At 39.5% G+C, this 22543-nt stretch overlaps 1 protein-coding gene across 1 annotated transcript in view; it reads right to left on the bottom strand.

Moving 5' to 3' along the window:
• The window catches only part of frem1a (Fras1 related extracellular matrix 1a), a 313938-nt gene that overhangs the window by 68545 nt on the left and 222850 nt on the right, over window positions 1–22543 (bottom strand). Inside the window, exons 25-27 of the mRNA XM_043714338.1 lie at window positions 19483–19684; window positions 11034–11178; window positions 1466–1595 (exon numbers count right to left, since the gene is read on the bottom strand). Coding sequence (XP_043570273.1) covers window positions 1466–1595; window positions 11034–11178; window positions 19483–19684 — 477 coding nt within the window. The remainder of the gene's footprint in view (window positions 1–1465; window positions 1596–11033; window positions 11179–19482; window positions 19685–22543) is intronic.

Genomic DNA, 22543 nt, shown 5'->3' with positions numbered 1-22543 from the left:
CGGTTTCCTCCACAGTCCAAAAGATGTGCAGGGTCAGGTGAATTGGCCATGCTAAATTGCCTGAAGTGTTAGGTAAGGGGTAAATGTAGGGGTATGGGTGGGTTTCGCTTCGGCGGGTCGGTGTGGACTTGTTGGGCCGAAGGGCCTGTTTCCACACTGTAATCTAATCTAAAAATCTAATCTAAACTGTTCCCTTTTGTTGGAGATGAATAACAAGGAACAAAATTTAATGTAACAAACAGAATATTTAGAGGGAATTTGAGGAAAAACCTTTTCACCTACAAGGTGATGGTAGTCTGGAATGCACTGTTTGGGAAATCAGTTGAGGTGGGAAACCTCACAAGCTTTAAAAAGTACTTGGATGAGCACTTTTTAAATGCCATAATGTTCAAGACTATGGGCCGAGTGCCAGAAAGTGGGACCAGTGTAGGTAGCCTATTTCTGGCAGTACTGACTTGATGATGGGCCAAAGGCCCTTTTCAGTACTGCATAATTCTATGATTTTAAGTAGCTGTATAAGATGGGCTGAAAAGCTAAAATTGTTGATGCTTTGCGACAAGCTGCATGACCTTGAATGAGTCCTGTGAACATTCCTGCACAGGCTGACAATGGCAGCTGCAGCTTGTTTTTCTGTAGCTGTGTTTTCTGTACTAGCCAGCAGTTTTGTCTTCTGTATCTGTTTTTCTGTGTTACACTGTATAAGGTAAAAAGTCTTAGTCCAAGTCGTTGGACTTCACCTCAGATTGGGATGCCAAGAACAACCTAAACCTCTAGACCAGTTATCGATCAAGGGGTCCCCAATGGGCAGAAGGCTTATTGTTCGCTTTCCTTCCTTTTTCATCTGTTATTATTGTTCAATAAATGTTCCTTTCTTTTCTCATCTGTTATTATTACTCAATAAATGTTCATATCTAAGCAAATTATTGTTGTCGAGCCTTCTCTTAACTACGTTTAACCAAATCAGAAATGAACCATTTGGATACAATCTGTGATCCAAGACAGTAGTATATCATCAGTATGAGCATCAGGAGATGACCTCGAAAGTATTGGTTCTTGTGAACTGTGGTTATGTATTTCTGTCATGGTCCTGCAGTTCTCCCCAGGCCAATGAAGTGGCTGTCACAAATTAGGTTTAACTTGCTCAGGCAATGTGTACAGACAAACATTAGAACATTCAGTGAACTGACAGCTGTTGAGAAATCCTCAAGCAGTGTTCCCTCAACATATGTGGCTTGAATGGAAAATTAAGGGAGCTTATTGATGGAACTTGCAGACAGGGATTCAAATATTTGAAAGTTGTACCAAAACATTGGGGATTTGAATCCATTGATTAAATGCAGTGAAAATAATGCAAAAATTTGATGTGAATACATACACAAATGTATGTATTCTCAGAACAGGTTGTATTATAATGATAGCTGTGAAGTGGAGATGGGAGCTTGTAAAAACAGTGAAATAGACTTACCTTTATCCCAACGAAGGCAGAATCCATAAAATACCCTGTCCTCAGGACTTTCACAGAGAATAGTCCTACATCTTCACATACCCGGTATTCTGATTCCATCATTTCTATACGAGACCATTTGAGATCAAGTCTGTAAAATCATCAGATGTAATTTTTTGATAATTAGAGAATTGCATATTTATAGAATTTAGAAAATGCAAAAAAGTGCTCAAAATCAAATGTAACTGGACAAATGTACAAAATTATTTTCATTAATTCATTAGGTGTGGGTGTCACCAGCTAGTCCAGCATTTAGTGAGCATTCCGTGGTGGTGAGTTACCATGAATATGGACAAAATTGAATATTCTGAATCAAATGTAGAGCATTTTAACAAATCAAACCTTAATAAAATTGTATGGTATGGACCAATCACTTAAAGTACTTCTTGCCACACAGACCACACTGCAAATGGGTTAAATCTGACTGGATTACACAATGGTCACCTACTGAAAGAGTTCAAATATATCAAGAAACTAGCGTGCGAAAGGTTAAAGGGAATTCATGCAGAGAAGAAAATGAATGTTTAAAAAAAAAACAGTGAGGGTTAGTAATTAGTGGAACTCTCAGATTAAAGCAAAAACACTTTATTGAAATAGACTGATATCACAAGCTTATAAGATTATGAAAACGATAAGGGAATTCTCGGCATTCTCTTAATATTTTTAGAACACAAAATATACTACAGTACATCTATACCAAGTGTAATAATGACAAGCCTCAGAAGAACTTTAACAAGACTTCTGTTGCAATACTGTGAACCATCTGGACTCAACACAATATAAAACAAATTGAGGTAATACATAGTGTTGAGCACAGATTGACCTGGATGCTACTTGGTTTTGGATAATTTGGAATAATGCAAATGATGAAGCAATAATACCAGAAGTTCTCCAAAAGAAACACTTGTGAAGTCTTAGTTACAAAATAAATCCTCAAGGAATGTTACCTCATTTTAAAAGGGCACTAAACAAATTATTTTTATTAAAATTGATTCAAAAGATGCAGGATGATCATGTGGTCAACAAGAGTGGGTTGAAATTCACTAGCTGATTTTTTAAAATCTTCTTTCATGCTGGAATAGATGTTCTCCCCCACAAAATGTTGAACCTTCTTTCTCCCAAGAAAGGAAAACAAATCAATTTTCTGTGAGGTTTCTGCTAATGAAGGTGAAAATATAATTTACTTAGCAGCCTGGATATTTACTGGAGTGAACTGGGGAAACCAGTATTACCCATTAATTTCAGATGTGAAAGGTGGAGTTGAATAGGCCCAAACAGTCCAACCTTTCCTTATAAAATGACCCCTTCATCTCCATGCATTACAGGTATCCATTGAGTAAATCTTCTTTGAATCATTTAATGTATTTATATTCTTTCTTGAATAAGACGCCCAATACTGTACATGGTACTCAGATGTGTCCTCACCAACACTATTTAGAAGACTTGTAGAAACATTTCCCGACTTGCATATTCCAGTGTCTTGTAATAAACAAAAACAATCCATTTCTCTTCTTAATCATTTGCTACACCTATAAAATGAACTTCTTGCAATTCATGTAACAGTACACACAGATCTTCCTGCACCCCTAGATTTCTGCAATGTGTCTCTATTTCAGGAATATGTTGATTTTCTGTTCTTCCTTTCAGAGTGGACAAGTTCACATTTTCTCACGTTATTTTTTATCTACTAGGTTGTTGCTCACACACAACCTATCTATATCGCAGATTCTTTAAGTCGTCTTCACAATTTATTCTTCTACACTTGCATCGTCAGCAAATTTAGCAACCATTCCTTCAATACCTTCATCTAAGCCATTGATATAAATTGTAACTGATTAAGGGCCTAACACTGTTCCCTCTGGCACACCACTTGTCACATCTTGCCAAACAAAAAGCAATCCATTTATGCACAACCTTTATTTCCTACTAACCAACCTTATTTTTAATCAATGCTAAAATGTTAACCTCTACATCATAAGATCTTAATTTGTGTAGTGACCTTTGATGTGTCTTTTTATCATATGCCTTCTGGTAATCTAAATACAGTATATCCACCTTTCTTGATATTCCCTCATTAGAACTCTAATACTTAATCAAACATGTTTTCCTTTTCAGAAAATCATGCTGACTTATCTGAATACACTGAAATTTCTAAATATCTGCATAATTAAATATCCTGCAAGTGTAAACACAGAACTTCATTTGATTGGTAGAGGCAAGAAAAAAGAACTGACATGTCAACCAATCAGCACCCTCCTCACATACAGAATAACTGTTGCTTCCCCTTAAATTGGCATTCTTGTAACTTCTCCTAATGAGTGCAACACAAAAAGCTTTGTCAAAATATGTCTTTTTTTCAGTCTCTGTACTATTAAGTGACTATCTATCTTTAAAATTCACTTGCAGTTTCTTTTAACCTTAGTTAGTGCTGCTTGCTCATGGCAAGTAAGGCAAATACAGGAAAATCAACATATGAAAAATAAGTAGTGCCAAGTCCAACTTGGCAGTGGCAGAATGTTTGCCTAACTTTGAAAATTTAGTAACATTCAAGTGAATTGGAAAATAACGAATATAACACCTGTTCAAGACAGAGACAAAAAGTATAAGACTGTAGACCAGTTAATCCAACATCCAAACTCACTGTTCTTGATGGACATACATTACAATATATAGAAGATGGGCTAATTAACAGAATACAGATTCAGGGTGAGTGGATCACTTTCAGATTGACAAACTGAAGGATACCCATTGGCATCAGTGCTGCTATCTCAATTATTTACAAGTTATATAAATGACTTGGAAAACGTAATCAATGTATTGAACTTAAATTTGTTGATGGTACAAAATAATTAGGAATGTGAGTTGGGAAGAAGGTACACAGTCTGCAAATGAACAGAAATAGGGTGAGTGAATGGGAACACGTTTGGCAGATGGAGTACAGTGTAGGACAATTTCAGGTTATCCACTTTGAAGGAAAGAATAGAAAGGTAGATTATTATTTAAATAGAGAGACACTACAGAATTCAGTAATCCAAAGGGATGTGGATATCCTTATTCATTAATCACGAAAGTTTAGCATGTTGATAATTAAGAAGCTTAATAGAATATTGTTAAAAATCACACACACCAAATTATAGTCCAACAGGTTTATTTGGAAGCAGTCGCTTTTGGAGCGCTGCTCCTTCATCAGGTGGTTGTCAGGAGCAGCACTCCGAAAGCTACTGCTTCCAAATAAACCTGTTGGACTATAACCTGTTGTTGTGATTTTTAATTTTATATACCCCAGTCCAACCCTGGCACCTCCAAATAATGGAATATTGACCTTTTATTGCAAGGGAGATGGAGTATATGAATAAGGAAGTCTTGCTACAGCTATAGACTATATTGGTCTACCATATTGGTCAGTCCATATTGACACTGCATTGCAGAGACTTTGATCTTGTTACTGATGGCAGAAGGAAATTGTATTTGAGGCAGTTCAGGGAAGTTTCACTCTATTAATTTCTGGAATGAAGGAAATTTCCTCCAAGAAAGTTTGAACAAGTTGGACCTCATTGGAAGAATGAGAATAATTCTGTGGGAGTTTGATGGGGTGACAGCTGAAAAGATGTTTCCCCTTGAGGAGAGAACCTGAAATGAGCAAGCAGAGTTTCAAAATAAAAAGCCTCCCATTCAAAGCAAAAGTGAGGATAAATTTCATCTCTCAGGGTATAAATAGTGATTAGAATTCACTTCCCCAGATAGCAGTGAAGGCTGGTTCACTAAATGCTGAGTTAGAAAGAATTTTGTCTTACAAAGGAGTTAAGGGTTATGTATATTGGACAGGAAATTGGAACTAAGTATAAAATTAGATCATCATGAGCTTATTGAACAACAGAACAGTTTCAATGGGTTAAAGGCCTACTCTTACTCCTTATTCTTAATGGAAATGCAGCAGCCGATTTGATCAAATGAAATGCCTGCAAAAAGCTGATGAGTTAGCCTTCTTGTAAATTTTATTTTTGTGCTCAAGTGAGACTTGAACCCACAAACCTCCCCACTGAGAATGCTTTGAATTGCCCCATGACCAACAGGATAAAAGGTATCAGAGGATAATGACCTATCAATTGTTTCAAAGGCTGCAGACGGCTCAAAAAAGACAGTTTGCCATCATGTCAGAATATTGGAAGGACACAAATGGCATTTGATTTCTTTCTGTTGAATGTGTCTACCTGGTTACCTCTTTAATGCATATATATTTTTGACATGAAATAGTGAGAAGCTTAGAACAACAAAAATTATACAACACAGAAGGAGGCCATTCATCCAACCTTGTCCATGCTGACCCAAAGAGACCCAGGTGCCCTTTCTAATCTTATCTTCCTGCACACAGCCCATAGCCCTGCAGCTTTCTGTACTAAGGTGCAGATCCAGGTATGTTTTTAACAAGTATTTGGGGTCTATGCCTCCACCATTAACTCAGCCAGCAAATTCCATATACCCACCATCCTCGGTGTATAATTGTTTTCTGTTACTGTCCCTTTTTAATCCTTCTATCACTTGACTTGAAATCTCTGCCAACAGGGGTTCTCCTGTCTATATTATCTCTACCACTCACAATTTTGAAAACTTCAATCATGTCACCTTTCAGCCTTCTCTGTTCCAAGAAAAGCAACCCCAATCTCTCTTGTATATACAATTCTCCAGTCCTGACAACATTCTAGTAAATCTTCTCTGCACTCTCTCCACAGCAATTATATCCTTCCAATAATGTGGTAGCCAGAATTGCACACAATTTTCCAATTGTAGCCTCAACAATGTCTTATATAATTTTATCATTATATGCCTACTTTTGCATTCAATATCTCTGCCCTCTTTACAAACTTATTTACTTGCACACAAAGATCTCTAACTTATATAGAACATAGGACATTACATCAAAGTGTAAACCCTTCAGCCTTGATGTTGTGCTGACCTGTGTAACCAATCTGAAGCCCATCTAACCTACACTATTCCATTTTCATTCATATGTCTCTCCAATGACCATTTAAATGCTTGTGAAGTTGGGGAGTCTGCTACTGTTGCAGGCAGTCCATTCCATACCCCTACTACTCTGGATAAAGAAACTACCTCTGACATCTGTCCTGTATCTATCACCCCTCAATTTAAAGCTATGCTCCCTCATGCTATCCATCATTGTCCAAAGAAAAAGGCTCTCACCTGTCCACCCTATCTAACCCTGTGATTATCTTTTATGTCTCAATTAAGTCACCTCTCAACCTTCTTCTCTCCAATAAAAACAGCCTCAACTCTTTCGGCCTTTCCTCATATGACATTGCCTCCATACCAGGCAACATCCTCGTAAATCACCTCTGAACCCTTTCCAAAGCTTCCATATCCTTCCTGTCATGCGGTGACCAGAACTGTACGCAATACTCCAAGTGCAGCTACACTGGAGTTTTGTACAGCTGCAGCATGACCTCATGGTTCCAAAATTCAACTCTATACTAATAAAAGCTAACACACCATATGTCTTCTTTACAACCCTATCAACCTGGCTGGCAACTTGCAGGGATCTATGTACATGGACATCGAGATCCCTCTGCTCATCTACACTGCCAAGAATCTTACCATTAGCCCAGTACTCTGCATTCCTTTTGCTCCTTCCAAAGTGAATCACCTCACACTCTTCCGCATTAAACCCCATTTACCACCTCTCAGCCCAGTTCTGCAGCTTATCTATGTCACTCTGTAACCTGCAACATCCTTCTTCACTACCCACAACTCTACTGACTTTAATGTCATCTGCAAATTTACTAACCCATCCTTCTATACCCTCATCGAGGTCATTTATAAAAATGATAAACAGCAGTTGACCCAAAACAGATCCTTGCGGTACACTAATAACTGAACTACAGGATGAACATTTCCTATCAACCACCACCCTTTGTCTTCTTTCAGCTAGCCAATTTCTGATCCAAACTACTGAATCCCCCTCAATCCCATGCCTCCATATTTTTTGCAATAGCTTACCGTGGGGAACTTTACTGAAATCCATATACATTACATCAACCGCTTTACCCTCTTCCACCTGTTTAGTCACCTTCTCAAAGAAGTCAATAAGGTTAGTGAGGCATGACCTACCCTTCACAAAACTGTGTTGACTATCCCTAGTCAATGTATTTCTTTCTATACAATTATAAATCCTATCTTTTATAACCTTTTCCAACACTTTACCAACAACTGAAGTAAGGCTCACTGGTCTATAATTGCCATGGTTGTTTCTACTCCCCTTCTTGCACAAGACAACAACATTTGCTATCCTCCAGTCTTCTGGCACTATTGCTGTAGACAATGACAAAGATCAAAGCCAAAGGTTCTGCAATTTCCTCCCTGAATTCCCAGAGAATCATAGAATAAATCCCATCTGGCCCAGGAGACTTATCTATTTTTACACTTTCCAGACTTGCGAACACCTCCTCCTTGTGAACCTCAAGCCCGTCTAGTCTAGTGGCCTGTATCTCAGTACTCTCCTTGACAATATTGTTTTTTTTCTAGTGTAAATACTGACAAAGAATATTCATTTAGTGCTTCCCTGACTCAACACACAACTTCCCACTACTATCCTTGATTGGCCCTAATCTTACGCTCGTCATTCTTCTGTTCCTAACATACCTATAGAAAATCTTAGGGCTTTCCTTGATTCTATCCGCCAATGACTTCTCATGTCCCCTCCTGGCTCTTCTTAACTTCATCTACTCTGTGTATTGCTGTTTATTATTCTCTTTTACTTTTTGACCTCCCTAAATGTATTACCTCAACTATCAAAGTTGAACTCCACCTGCCACTTTCCCACTCACTCCACCAACCGATCTATATCATTTCAGTTTACAGCTATTCTCTACACTGTCCCCTACAGGGCAAATTTTTGTGTGGTCTGCAAATTTAAAAGTTGTACTCCCCATGTTCAAGTCCGAATCTTTAATGTACAAAGCAAGTAGGAGGGGTTCTCAACTCTGAAACCTGCAGAAGACTACTTGAAACAGCTTTCCATTCGCAACCCATTGACCATTACCCTATGTTTCCTGTTACTAAGCCAATTTGACATTGTTTTCCAGGGGCTTTTATATTTTTTATGAGTCTTCCATGTGGGACCCTGTTAAATGCCTTACCAAACTCTATGTGGAGAACAATCACGATACTATCCTCATTGCTCCACCTTGTCACTTCCTCAAATAATTCAATCAAATTTGAAAGGCATGACCTCTCCTAACAAAGCCGTGCTGACTATCTTTGACATGCCTTTCTAATTGACAGTTTATCTAATCTCTCATGATTCACTCGAACTGCTGAAGTAAGTCTAACTGGCCTGTAATTATTTTGCATTTCCTTTCTACCCTTTCAAAACAACAGAATAACACTTGGTTCCTCCTGTCCTCTGGCGGCTCACCTGTGTCCTGTGAAGAATGGAAAATAATCGTCAAAGCATCGGTCATTTCCTCCCGAACTTCCTTCAATATTCTGAAGAATGATCCATCTAGCTCTGGTAACTTACATAATTTCAAAGATTCCAACTTCGCTAATACTTCCTCTCTCATTATGATTATTTTGACTAATATTTCAACACTGATTCTCTTGAATTACTATATCTACATCATCCCTTTTCTTTTTGAATACGGAAACAAAATATTAATTTAAAATTTTTCCCATGTCTCTGCATCTTCACGCAGGTTTCCTTCTGCATCTCTAATAGTTTGCACATTCCCTAAGCTATCCTTTCGCTCTTTATGTACTGGTAAAACATTTCTGGGTTCTCCTTTATCTTGATTGATATTTTTCATGTCTTCTCTTTATTTCCTATTTCCTTTTTACTTGATCCCTGCACTTTCTATATTCTTTAGGCTATCTGCTCTATTGAGATTTTTAGTGAATTACATAAGATTTCTCTATCAATATAATCTTCCTTATACTTTTCTGGACAACAATGGGAGGACCGTTCTTATTGTTAGAGTGGACATGTCTGCTTTATGCCCCAGCATTTCGCTTATTAGAAGCTTCCACTGCTTTACCACTGATTTATCCTTGAGCAGTCATGTTGAGGCCACCTCAGCCAAATCACTTCTCAGTTTTGTAAAATTTGCCTTCTTTACTCCTGATTCATCTCTATCTTTTTCCATAATAATAGTAAATCTAACCGATTTGCGGCCACCATTCCCAATATGACCATCTACTATCACTTCACCTACTTAACCATTTTCATTTCTGAAAAATAAATCCAGAATTGTGACTCCGTTTGTTGTATTTGTCATTTTTAAAAACATTTCTGGACACAGTCCATGAATGTTTCACCCTAAATGTCCCTTTTTTGTTTGAAACCCGGTTGTTAACGGGATAGTTAAAGGCTCCACTTATTATTGGCCTTTTATTCCTACAGGCAGAAATTTGTTTACATATATGTTCTTCTTTCTCCTTCTCATTATTTGAGGGTCTATCGTGTACTGCTATTAGTTCTTTATTATTTCTAAGCTCAACCCATAAAGGCTTTTTTGTTAGCCCATTTAATATTTCATCCCTTTTCACAACTGTAATTGATTGTGATTAATTTCTTGAACTCTTACTGCTACACTCTTCCATTTTTGTCACCCACCCAATCCTGCCTGAAAACTCTTTATCTAGGGATAGTCAGCTATCAATTTTTCCTCTCCTTTAGTCAGGTCTTCGCGATAAGCAATGCTATCATGCAGATTTGCATCTATCTGTGCCCTTTGTGTATCTGTCTTGTTTGTAATAATTCTTACATTGAAATATAAACCTCTACCCTGTCAAATATATCAATATTTTAAGCTCTCTCTGATTATTGAATTATCTCCTGAAGTCTTTATTAGATCTATTAGTGACAGTCTCTCATTTATGGCATTACTTTTGGTTTCCGTCTCAAGTGGAAACATCTTTATATTTACCTATACTTTTACTGCCTCTGTTTGTTCATGCACAAGCATTCCGTTTTCTACAGTCTTTAGCACTCCAAAACAAAACATTAATGGTAAAGTGATATGATTGAGCCTGTAACACCTGCTATTGTAAATCCAAACTTCTTGCGTAGTTGCTAAAAGGACACTGGACCTTCTGCACAGAAAGTTTTGGGAACTAAAACAAGAGGACCAACAATATTATGGAAGTCTGATTTTAACAGGAGTCTTCCTGTTTTGGCAGCTAGACCGATACTGCCTGTTTTTACTGTTTTTTTGTGGCTTTTTTACAAGTTCAGCTGAAATCAGTTCGGTCCATATTTCATATTCAAGAATATTAAGCAGAAAAGGCTAGGAGTCATGTTGAGTGGTAGGTCTGCAAATAATCATAGATCAAGACAGTTTTACTTGCCCAGCAGTGATTTCTACACTGAGTCTGTATAATTTTGTCAAGAGTTGTGACAAATCTTGTGATTCGTCTCAGAAATAGATTCTAATTATCATCAAACAATTAACAAATTCATACACTGTGTTGGTTAAATACAACTAAAAACTCATTGATATTTACACAAATGTCTTACATTTGCGGGAGAGCAGAGTTGCCAGAGGAGTCCGAAACCTGAAACTCCAAACTGTCCGACATTACTGTCGAGGAAGCACTTATGATGTAAATGATGTTTCTGCTGTTCAAATCTTTCTGTGTGAACTTATTCCAAATAAATCCCCCTAGGCAGCAACAAATCACAAGATCAGTGCATCTGTTAGTGTACATAAGAACAACAGTATTTTATTGATTAGCATATATATTCTATTAGAAATTGTGACCCTGAAATAAATAAAATTCTAAGGGATATTTTATTTTTTAAATACGGGATATGAACTCATAGCTGCCTATTTGCCATATGTCCCTTCTTGTCCAATGAAAATTCATAAAATTTATTCCTGGGAATTGTGTTATAAAAAGAAATTGAATAATGTGAAAATATCATCTGGAAATTAGAAAAATGTGAGGTGATCTCATTGAAACACAAGATTCTGAGAGGACTTGACTGTTTGGATACAGAGAGGGTGTGAGTGTGGGTTAAGAATCTCTACGTAGATACAGGGCCTCAGAATAAGAGGCAGGCTATAGAAGACAAAGATGAGGAAGAATTTCTTCATTTAGGTGCTTGAGGAAAGCACATTCATAGCTGAAATTGAGAGAAGCATAAGGAGTGGGATGAGAAGTAGAGTTCAGGTCTAGGAGCAGCCATAAATGTATTGAAATGTGGAATGTGCTTGAAAGACTCAACACCAGCTCGTGTATTTTGAGATTTCATATTTCTATAAATGTACAGTGGCAATGCAGAGTGAATTAAACTCACAGTAGGCTTGGAGGCTGGTGCATGGCGTGCAGAAGCCAGTGATGAGAGAAATAGAGAGGGGGAGAAAATGAAAGAGAGACAAATAAAGTCGTGGGGAAGTGCAGAGAGAGACATTAATAGAATTCTGGATAGAGTAATCTGAGCCATCATTAAGCGACATCTGCCACTTGCTGCATTAACACATTTTTCTTCGTGTTGGCTTTGCTTCATTTGTAGTTACTTTAAATCTGTGGCCTCTGCTTCTGTGTACTTCCAACAAAAGGAAAAGGTGTTACCTTCCTACACTGTCCAGACAGCTCACCATTTTGAACACCATGATCAAATCTCCTCTCCTTCCCATCTCCAAGGAAAAGTCTCAATTATTTCAAATCTATCTAGGTAACTGAAATTCCTCCTCATTGGGACCATTCTTTTGAATCTTTTCTGCACCCTCTCTAATGCCTCCACGTCCTTGCTAAGGTTGTGAATTTTTACTTCCAGAAGGGTAATTTACCTGGTGCAGCAATATTTACATTATAAGAACTAAATGTGGCACCAGACATCTGCATATATTCCATCATAGACACTTCAGTATCTGGGCTGATATTAAGTTGTTTAGTTACATACAGTAGCATGCTTCCATCACCATGCCATACTTCAAGCAGCCAGAATACAATGGAAATGAGGCATTTATATCCTCAGGTTATAGATTGTGATTATAGTGATGATACGATTATATCTGTTAAAGGTATCCTGCATACTAATTGGGAAACATGACAAAATGTGGTGCTGAAAAGTAAGCACAATTCTCTAGTTGAAATTGAACTAATGTCTTGCACAGGTTTACTCTGTGCAATTAAAGAGCTGCTGTGAATGTAGCATTCCTTGACAAGAAGATATCATTCGACAAAGTATGACTGCAAGGAATCCAAGCAAAACAGAGATCTGGAGTGATTCAGTGGAAGAAGCCATAGTAAATAGAAATATAATTCATAAAACAAAACTGGTTTTGGTATTCAGGTACCAATCACCTTGGCTGCAAAATATCAGAGCCATACTTCTAACATTCAACCATTTGCAATAGCTTCATCAGATTGTTGCTTGATCACAAATCCCAGAGAGGAGCTGTTTGCTAATTATTCCCAAGTGTTCATTGCTATTCAAACTCCTTTTATACTGAAACAATCAACGGCAGTTTACAACAGGAACCAGACTATATCTTGGCTTAACCTGGCCTAATTTGCATCACAGAGCCAGAAATCAATTTTTTCATTAAGACAAAATAATTGCTACACCCCCTTACCTTCATCACCATTACCGTGGCCTCCATTGTGTAGCAATATATAACATTATTGAGAAAAGAACTTAATAGTATTAACATATTTTAAGGTGGCACGGTGGCTAGCACTGCTGCCTCATGCCAGGTGCCCGAGTTAGACTTCAGCCATGGGCAACTGTCTGTGTGGATATTGCACATTTTCCCAGCATCTGCATTGGTTTCCTCCGGGTGCTCCAGTTTCCTCCCACAGTGCAGGTTAGGTGAATTGGCCACGCTAAGCTGCCCATAGTGTTCAGGGATGTATAGGTTAAATGCATTAGTTAGCAGTAAATGTGGAGTAATAGGGTACGGAAATGGGTCTGGGTGGGTTACTCTTTGGAGGGTCAATGTGGACTTGGGCCAAATAACCCTTTTCCAAACTGTAGAGATTCTATCAATATTGCTATGGTAAGATTGTATTCTGTGATCAATGCTAACACATGGCTTCAATGAAACCGTTGGGGTCTGTAGGAGAATGTTCAGGTAAATGCAAGAATAATAAAAATAAGAATTATAGCTGGCTTGGAAGAGACATTTACATTTAAATGTTATCAGTGCATTTGAATCTGATACTCCCTACCATGAACAAACAGTGCAGAATGGAGTGTCTGTGCTGTTACATTGTCATTGCCTAGTGTCGCAGCACATCAACATGACATTTTTTTCTAAATTTATCCATTTAAAGCAAATAATTTCACACTTATTCAGCTCGATGCACCTTCCATAATTCTTTGGTCTTCTATATGAAGAACCTATTTGAATAGCTTAAAATTAAAGGCAGACTCAGGGCCTTGAGCAACAGTATACAGGTGTAATTTACATGTCCTTTCTGCCAATTCTAATAAATTGGATTTGCCAATTTATCTTTGGTGTCTGAACCTATGGCCTGTATCTACTGGAATATATGGCAAATAAAATAAAAATGAAACAAAATGAGAATAGGCGTTTATTGGATATAATTAGAGTGGGTGACGTTGTGATCTGGACAGAGGCCATCAATGCTGGAGAGTGGGAAATGGAGGAGAAATCTCAGATTCATAGATTTTTACAGCACCAAAAAGGCCGTTCTGCCCATCAAGTCTGCACCATTATAACTAGTATGAAAGGTGAGCTAACTCCGATTTTCTGCACTTGTTCTATATCCTTGAATGTTATATCTCAAGTGCTCCCTCAAGTCTTTTTTAAAAGTTGAGAGGTTTCCGGCCTCCACTATCTTTCTGGACAGTTCATTCCAGATTCCCACCATCCGCTGACTGAAAAAGGTTTTTTTCCCAAATCCCCTCTGAATTTCCCATCTCTTACCCTCAAACAATACCTTTGCAAGGTTGACTCCTCAACCAAGGCGAACAGCTGCTCTCTATCCACCCTGTCCATACCCCTCAAAATCTTATACACCTCAATCACGACCTCTCTCAGTCTTTGCTCCAAAGAAAACATCCAAGCCTATCTCGTCTCTCCTTATAGCTCAATTTCTCCATCCCAGACAACATCCTGGTGAGAGTTTAGATCAGAGTGGTGCTGTAAAAGGCCAGCTGCGGCCTACCAACAACTTTAACATTACCTCCTTGCTCTTACACTCTATGCTACGATTGATGTGTTCTCAACTATCCTATTCACATGCTGTGCCAGTTGAATCCAGTCCTGGTGACATGCTGGCAACATTACTGATTCAGACGAGTGAGTGTCTGGCATGGAATCCCAAAACGTTTACCAATGGTTGGTCTGCAGGACCCTCTAGATATTATAAGCCTGAGTCTGACTAGACTTACTGCCAGAGTCAAAAAGTGTGGCACTGGTAAAGCTCAGCAGGTCAGACAGCATCTGAGGAGCAGGAGAAAGTGAGGACTGCAGATGCTGGAGATAAGAGCTGAAAATGTGTTGCTGGAAAAGCGCAGCAGGTCAGGCAGCATCCAGGGAACAGGAAAATCGACGTTTCGGGCATAAGCCCTTCTTCAGGAATGAGGAAAGTTTGTCCAGCAGGCTAAGATAAAAGATAGGGAGGAGGGACTTGGGGGAGGGGTGTCGGAAATGTGATAGGTGGAAAGAGGTCAAGGTGAGGGTGATAGGTCAGACTGGGGTGGGGGCGGAGAGGTCAGAAGAAGATTGCAGGTTAGGAAGGCGGTGCTGAATTCGATGGATTTGACTGAGACAAGGTGGGGGGAGGGGAAATGAGGAAACTGGTGAAATCCGAGTTCATCCCTTGTGGTTGGAGGGTTCCTAGGCGGACAATTGAAGTTTTGTGAATAAGCCCTTCATCTCCCCCCACCTCATCCCAGATCCAACCCTCCAACTCAGCACCACTCTCTTGACCTGAGCTATCTGTACATCTTCTTTCCCATCTATCCGCTCCACCCTCCTCACTGACCTATCACTATTATCCCCCACCTGCATCCACCTATCGCCTTCCCAGCTACCTTTGTCCCAACACCACTACCAGCTCATAGTTGGCAGCACTATGCAAAAAATCTGAAGCATGCTCTAAAAGGAAAAAAAAAATGAGAGACTGGAAAATACTTTAAACAAAGGACCATCATCAATATCTAGGGAGTAACACTAATCATAAGCTTAGCCAACTGAGCCATATCAACAATACAGCTAAAAACACAAGCTTATCCTGCAACACATTTCTTCTTACCAAACAATAGCTTTCAGAAATGTGAAAGAATAATCACCAGTTGCCTGAATGTGTGTAGCTATAATAATATTAACCAGGAGAAAGTAGTTTGCTTGATTGTTACTCTTGATGTACAATTTAATATCCAGTCCTTCAGCACTGTGAACTGTGGTTGCAGTATGGACATTATTTAGAACGTTATTTAAAAAATTGTCCCTCCCCTGCTTCTTGGTCTTATAAACTCTCTTGCCAATAAGGACAACAGCAGCCATGTCAAATGAACAACATCATTGCAAATTCCCTAAAGAGCGGCACCCTGTCTGGACTTCATGTATTGGTAAAGTTCATTGTCAACAAGTCAGAGATGTTGACAGAACAGAGCCAAGTTAATGGAAATGAGGAAAATATCCAGCCAGAAAAAGGAACCACAGAATAAGTGAATTTAAAGAATTAGGGGAAAAGAACACCAAGACAAGATATAAAGAAAAAACAAGTGGTTTTGAGGAAAATCATGTGACTTATTTGGCGTATCAATGCCTTTCCATTGTGATTATCATAAAAAGAGATATGCAATACAACCTGTTAATTTTCTTCATTAAGCACGTTGATTTCAATCATGTGGTATCTGGGAAGTTATGTACATGCACAATTTTACATTTGAACACACAATCTTGATTTTTTTAAAATAGGAAGAGAGTATAGTATATTGGACAAGCTGAGCATGTTTTGTATTGCCCTCTCTGCTACTGGTATAAATAAAATTTGTCTGCTTTGAGTTCATATGTTAATCTTTTCTCAATGCAATATGTAACACTGAAATTGACATAAATTGCCATTCCTTCATCATGATTAAGATATAATAGTCCAGAAATTCTCTTTGTAACAAAATTCTGAAAATTTTGTTAATGTAAGGGCATCCATAATTTGAGAAGGTGGCAGACCCTACTTTCCGTAGGGATGAGTAACAAATGTTGTGTTAACAGTACCACACATTTCCCAAGAGCAATGACAAAAACAGAGTAACAGGAAGAAATGCAAACAGCTCTCAGAAATGTGAAAGAATAATCACCAGTTGACTGAATGTGTGTAGCTATAATAATATTAACCAGGAAGTGATAGAATGACACAAAAGTGGTGAAAGGAGAGTAGAAACAAAGCACCAAAGAAGTTAAGTAACTCTAAGAATCACAAAACCGACTATGAATTAGATGTTTAGATTAATTACCTAGTGTGGAAACAAGCCATTCGGCCCAACAAGTCCACACCAACCCTCTGCAGAGTAACCCACCCAGACCCATTCCCCCTATTTACCCCTGACTAATGCACCTAACACTATGAACAATTTACGTAGAAACATAGAAAAATACAGCGCAGTACAGGCCCTTTGGCCCTCGATGTTGCGCCGATCCAAGCCCATCTAACCTACACTAGCCCAATATCCTCCATATGCCTATCCAATGCCCGTTTAAATGCCCATAAAGAGGGAGAGTCCACCACTGCTACTGGCAGGGCATTCCATCTTTCCTCCTACGATCTTCCTTCCATACCAGGCAACATCCTGGTAAACCTCCTCTGCACCCGTTCCAGTGCCTCCACATCCTTCCTATAGTATGGCGACCAAAACTGCACACAGTATTCCAGATGCGGCCGCACCAGAGTCTTTTTCAACTGCAACATGACCTCAGTACTCTGGAACTCAATTCCTCTACCAATAAAAGCCAGTACGCCGTATGCCTTCTTCACCGCACTATTTACCTGGGTGGCAACTTTCAGAGATCTGTGTACATGGACACCAAGATCCCTCTGCTCATCCACACTACCATGTATCCGACCATTAGCCCAGTACCCCATCTTCTTGTTACTCTTACCAAAGTGAATCACTTCACACTTACCTACATTGAACTTCATTTAGCATGGCTAATTCATCTGACCTGCACAACTTTGGATTGTGGAAGGAAACCGGAGCACCGGGAGGAAACCCACGCAGACACAGGGAGAATGTGCAAACTCCACGCAGACAGTCGTCCGAGGCTGGACTGGAACCCAGGTCCCTGGTGCTGTGAGGCAGCAGTGCTAATCATATTCAATTTAAAGGCAATTTAATCCTATCAAGTCAGTGACTAGATGCTCCATATGTACTAGCCCACTCCCAAAAAAATTAAACAACTTCTATCAAAACTGAACCAAAGAATGTTCTCTCCACTGTAGTTTAGATTCTTCATTTTATTGTTTTATGGATGTGTAGACTGGTTTTAGCATCTTATGTCAGCATTTGGTCTGTACCCTTCTAAACACTTCCTATTCATATACACATGCAGATGCCTTACAAATGCTGTAATTGTACCAGCCTTATTCTGGCAGCTCATTTCATATATGCACAATCTGCTGCATGAAAAAGTTGTCCCTTAGGTCCTTTTTAAATCTTCACCCTCTCACCTTAAACCTATGCCCTCTAATTTTGGACTACCCAATCCTGGGGTAAAGACCTTGGCTGTCCACCCAATCTATGCCCCTAATAATTTTGTAAACCTCTGCAAGGTTATCCCTCATCTCCACGCTGAGGGAAAATAGCCTCAGCCTATTCAGTCTCTCCATATCGTTCAAACCCTCCAACCCTGAGAACATCCTTATACATCTTTTATGAACCCTTTCAAGTTTCACAACATCCTTCCTATAGCAGAGAGACCAGAATTGCACGCAGTTTCCAAAACTGGCCTAACCGATGTCTTGTACAGCTGCAACATGACCTCCCAACTCCTATACTCAATGTACTGACCAATAAAGGAAAGCATACCAAAAGTCTTCTTCACTGGGATTTCACTTTCAAGGAACTATGAACCTGCACTCCAAGGTCTCTTTGTTCAGCAACATTCCCCAGGACCTTAGCATTAAGTGTACAAGTTTTAGCCTGATTTGTCTTTCCACAATGCTGCACCTCACATTTATCTAAATTAAACTCGATCTGCCATTCATTGACTCCATAGGCCATCTGATCAAGGTCCTGTGGTATTCTGAGAAAACCTTCTTTGCTGTCTACGACACCTTGAAATTTGATGTCATCTGCAAACTTACTACCAATACTTTCTACATTCACGTCTAAATCACTTGTATAAATGATGAAAAGCAATGGACCCTGTACCATTCATTGTGCCACACCACTGTTTACAGGCCTCCATTCTGAAAAGCAATCCTCTATTACCACCCTCTTTTATCTTTGAGCCAATTCTGTATCCAAATGGCTAGTTCTTCCTATATTCCATGGGCTCTAACCTTACTAACCAATCTACTATGAGGAACCTTGTCGAACACTTTACTGAAGACCATATAGATCCTGCCCACTGCTCTGCCCTCATCAATCTTCTTTGTTACTTCCTCAAAACACTTTGTCAAGTTAGTGAGACATGATGTCCCACACACAACTCCATGCTGACTAACCTTTGCCTTTCCAAATCCATGTAAATCCTGTCCCCCTGGCATTTCCTTACCACCTTTACTAAGTAGTGGTACCACGATAGCCAACCCCCAAGGTTTCCAGCACCTCACCTGTGGCTATTGATAATACAAATATCTCAGCAGGGACCCAGCAATCACTTCCCTAGCTTCCCACAGAGTTCTAGGGGAGCTAGGGATCAGGTCCCAGGGATTTAGTTATTTAACTTGAAATAAATATGGAGGTATCTGTAACTATTAATTACTTGAGAATATAAATAACAGAAAAATTACTTATGAAATCTTGAAAGCATAAAGTACTGTACCAGTGGTAACATTTTCCAAGTAACCAATATTTGGCTCACGTAAAATATGGTAAATGAGTTCTTCATCTTTACTATCACGATCAGATGCTTTCAAGTGTCGAGAGGAAATATATATTCCGTACTTTTGATTTTTGAACACTTCAACTTGTGACGGACACTGAAGGTAGACAATTCTTGGGAAAGCCTTGTCCTTATGGTCCACCTGAGCAAAAGCAATAAATCATAAATTATCATCAGTTTCATTACAAAGAATCTTTTCTTAAATTATTCATCTCTTCATATTATTAATTTAGTTAAAAATCACACAACATCAGGTTCTAGTCCAACAGGTTTATTTGCAATTCAAGCTTTCAGAGCGTTGCTCCTTCAACAGAACTACCAACTACCTGATGGAGGAGCAGTACTCCGAAAGCATGTACTTTCAAGCAAATCTGTTGGACTACAATCTGGTGTTGTGTGATTTTTAACTTTATCCACCCCAGTCAAATACCGGCTCCTCCACATCATAGTTATTGATGTTTTACATCTTCTGCAAATGCTGAAATGAGAGAAGAAAGAAGTTTTCACTTACTTTTTAATAGAATTCTCAAAAGTATTCGGAGCAACAAACAAAGAAAATGTCCAGTCTTCACTCATTTGCCACTGTAAAAGTGTTCAGTTTTAGCATACATCACAAACAATACACTGAACTGGAGCAGCCATTCAAATACTGTGTATCTAAGAGCAAGTCAGAGGCTAGGCAGTAACTCACTGCCCAAAAGCTGTTTATCGTCTACATGGCACAAGTCAGACGTGTGAAGAAATACTCCCCAACTGCCTGGCTGACGGTAAGTCCAATAACACTCAAGAAGCTCAACACTCAGAACAAAGCAGCCAGTTTGACTGGCACGCCATCCACCACCTTCAACATCCACTCTCTCCACCTCCAACATTGAGTGGCAGCAGTGTATACCATCTACAAGGTGCACTGCAACAGCCCACCAAGACTACTTCGATGAAACAATCCATTTGGAAGGTCCAGGACAGCAGATGTGTGGAGATAGTCCCCCTTCAAACTATGCACCATCCTGACTTGGAACTATATGCAAATCTTCCCTCTCACTGAGTCAAACTCCCTTTCCAATGCACAATGGGTGCACCTACCATCTCACACAGGGGTCAAAAATGTTTCCTCTTCCATCCCCATGCTCTTTTTAAGAGTTTTCAAGGGCTTTTTTTTATAATTCTCACTAACTCCTTCATTAGCTGACTGCAGTCACATACTAACAATAAATTCTGTATTTGTACTGAGCTCTGAATATTTCACTGAGCACAGAAGTAGAATTAGAATAGTTCAGTAATATAATTGTATATATTATGTATATATAAAATAGGTTATAATTATAACATAATTCATCACCATTCCATTAAGCTTGAGTCATGAGCATTGATTTAATTAATTTGTGGACATCACAGAACTTAAAAGCACAGCAACTGGTAAAGTTAACAATAGATTTTTTTTCTAAAATAAGTGACACATTCTTTGTAAAAAGCACATGCGAGAGGTTCAAGATGGCAGCAACCCAGCCATTCTGAGTCTGTAATGCTCTGCCTAAGACTCGGGCAAAGTGGGGCAGCTGCCTTCACCTCACCCTTTAAACCATTTGAGATAGTTTTTGCCCAGCGTAGTTAGTTATTTTACATCAAACTTGGATAGTTTGGTGTTGTTTCTAAAATGACTAAGGGCAAAAACTCCTGCAGCTCACTACAGGCAGGAACCCTTCCCCTGCCCCCTCCCGCAGCGGCAGAGATGTCCGCCACCGCCTTGGGAGAACTTACCTGCAGAGGCAAGCCTGTTCTCCGGGATCACCAAACTTTAAGAGAAGATCGACGCTTTTATTGAGGTGACCCTCAGAAGCATGACCGAGAAATCGAAAAACTTGAGCAGCGTCAGAGGGTCAGAGCAATGGGCCACGGCCTCTGAGACGGCTGCCGAATCATCCGTAGGCCAGGTCCGGGCTCTCGAGCAGCGAAGCCGGACCCTGGAGGAGAGCATCGATGACCTTGATAATCGGGGCTGTTGGAAAAACATTCGGTTGCTGGACATTCCTGAACAGGAAGAGGAAGGCCAGCTTGTAGACTTTTTGGAACAAAGGCTCCAACAATTATTGAAGTTGGAGTCAGGACAGGGCCAGGTGCGGGTGGAGTGAGCCCACCAGGTTGCTGTACGCAGGCCTGGGATGGACCAGCGCCCCCGTCCAGTTCTAATTCAACTCTAATGCTACAAAGACAAACAAGTGCTCCTGGAAGCCTCCAGAGTCCTGGAGAAGGATCCCCAGGCCATGATGCACAAGGGTTCCAGAATAATGTTACTCCAGGACTTCTCTCCAGCTGTGGTCCGCAAGAGGAGGGCATTAGATAAGGCGAGGAAGTGTCTGAGAGACCTAAGTATCCAATACTCTATGCATTATCTGGCAACGTTGCGCTTCAGCCATGGAGGATCCATTTACATTTTTGGGTCGCCAGAAAAAGCAAAAGAATTCTTGGACGCTCTTAAATAGACTGTGGGACTTGAACCGTATTTATTCCCCCCCCATTTTGTTGATCCCTTTTTTTTGTTTTTTTTTCATTATCCTTCTTCCACTTATTCTTCCCCAGGGGGCTTGTTCTTGACTTTTCCTTTGGTTTCCTTTTTATAGCTCATGTGGCTTACTCGATTTGTGGGCAAGGGGTGTTTGTTTTGTCTTGCCTTTTTCTTAAGAGTGGGATTTTCCTCTTTTCTCATTTTACTTAGTTGTCTAATACTCGCCAGGATTGTAATTTTGTAATTTTATATATTCCTATTTTCCTAATTAGGCCGCATGGTATTGGGGGCAAAGTACTAACTTGGATTGAAAGTTGGTTGGCTGACAGGAAACAAAGAGTAGTGATAAACAGCTCGTTTTGGAAGGCAGTGATCAGTGGGGTACCGCAGGGATCAGTGCTGGGACCGTAGCTTTATAGAAGATGGTATTAGCAATAACATTAGCAAATTTGCTGATGATACTAAGCTGGGTGGCAGGGTGAAATGTGAGGAGCATGT

The sequence above is a fragment of the Chiloscyllium plagiosum genome, chromosome 2, assembly GCF_004010195.1.
Source record: "Chiloscyllium plagiosum isolate BGI_BamShark_2017 chromosome 2, ASM401019v2, whole genome shotgun sequence".
Taxonomy (NCBI): Eukaryota; Metazoa; Chordata; class Chondrichthyes; order Orectolobiformes; family Hemiscylliidae; genus Chiloscyllium; species Chiloscyllium plagiosum.
This window is presented reverse-complemented; position numbering and strand designations above follow the sequence as displayed.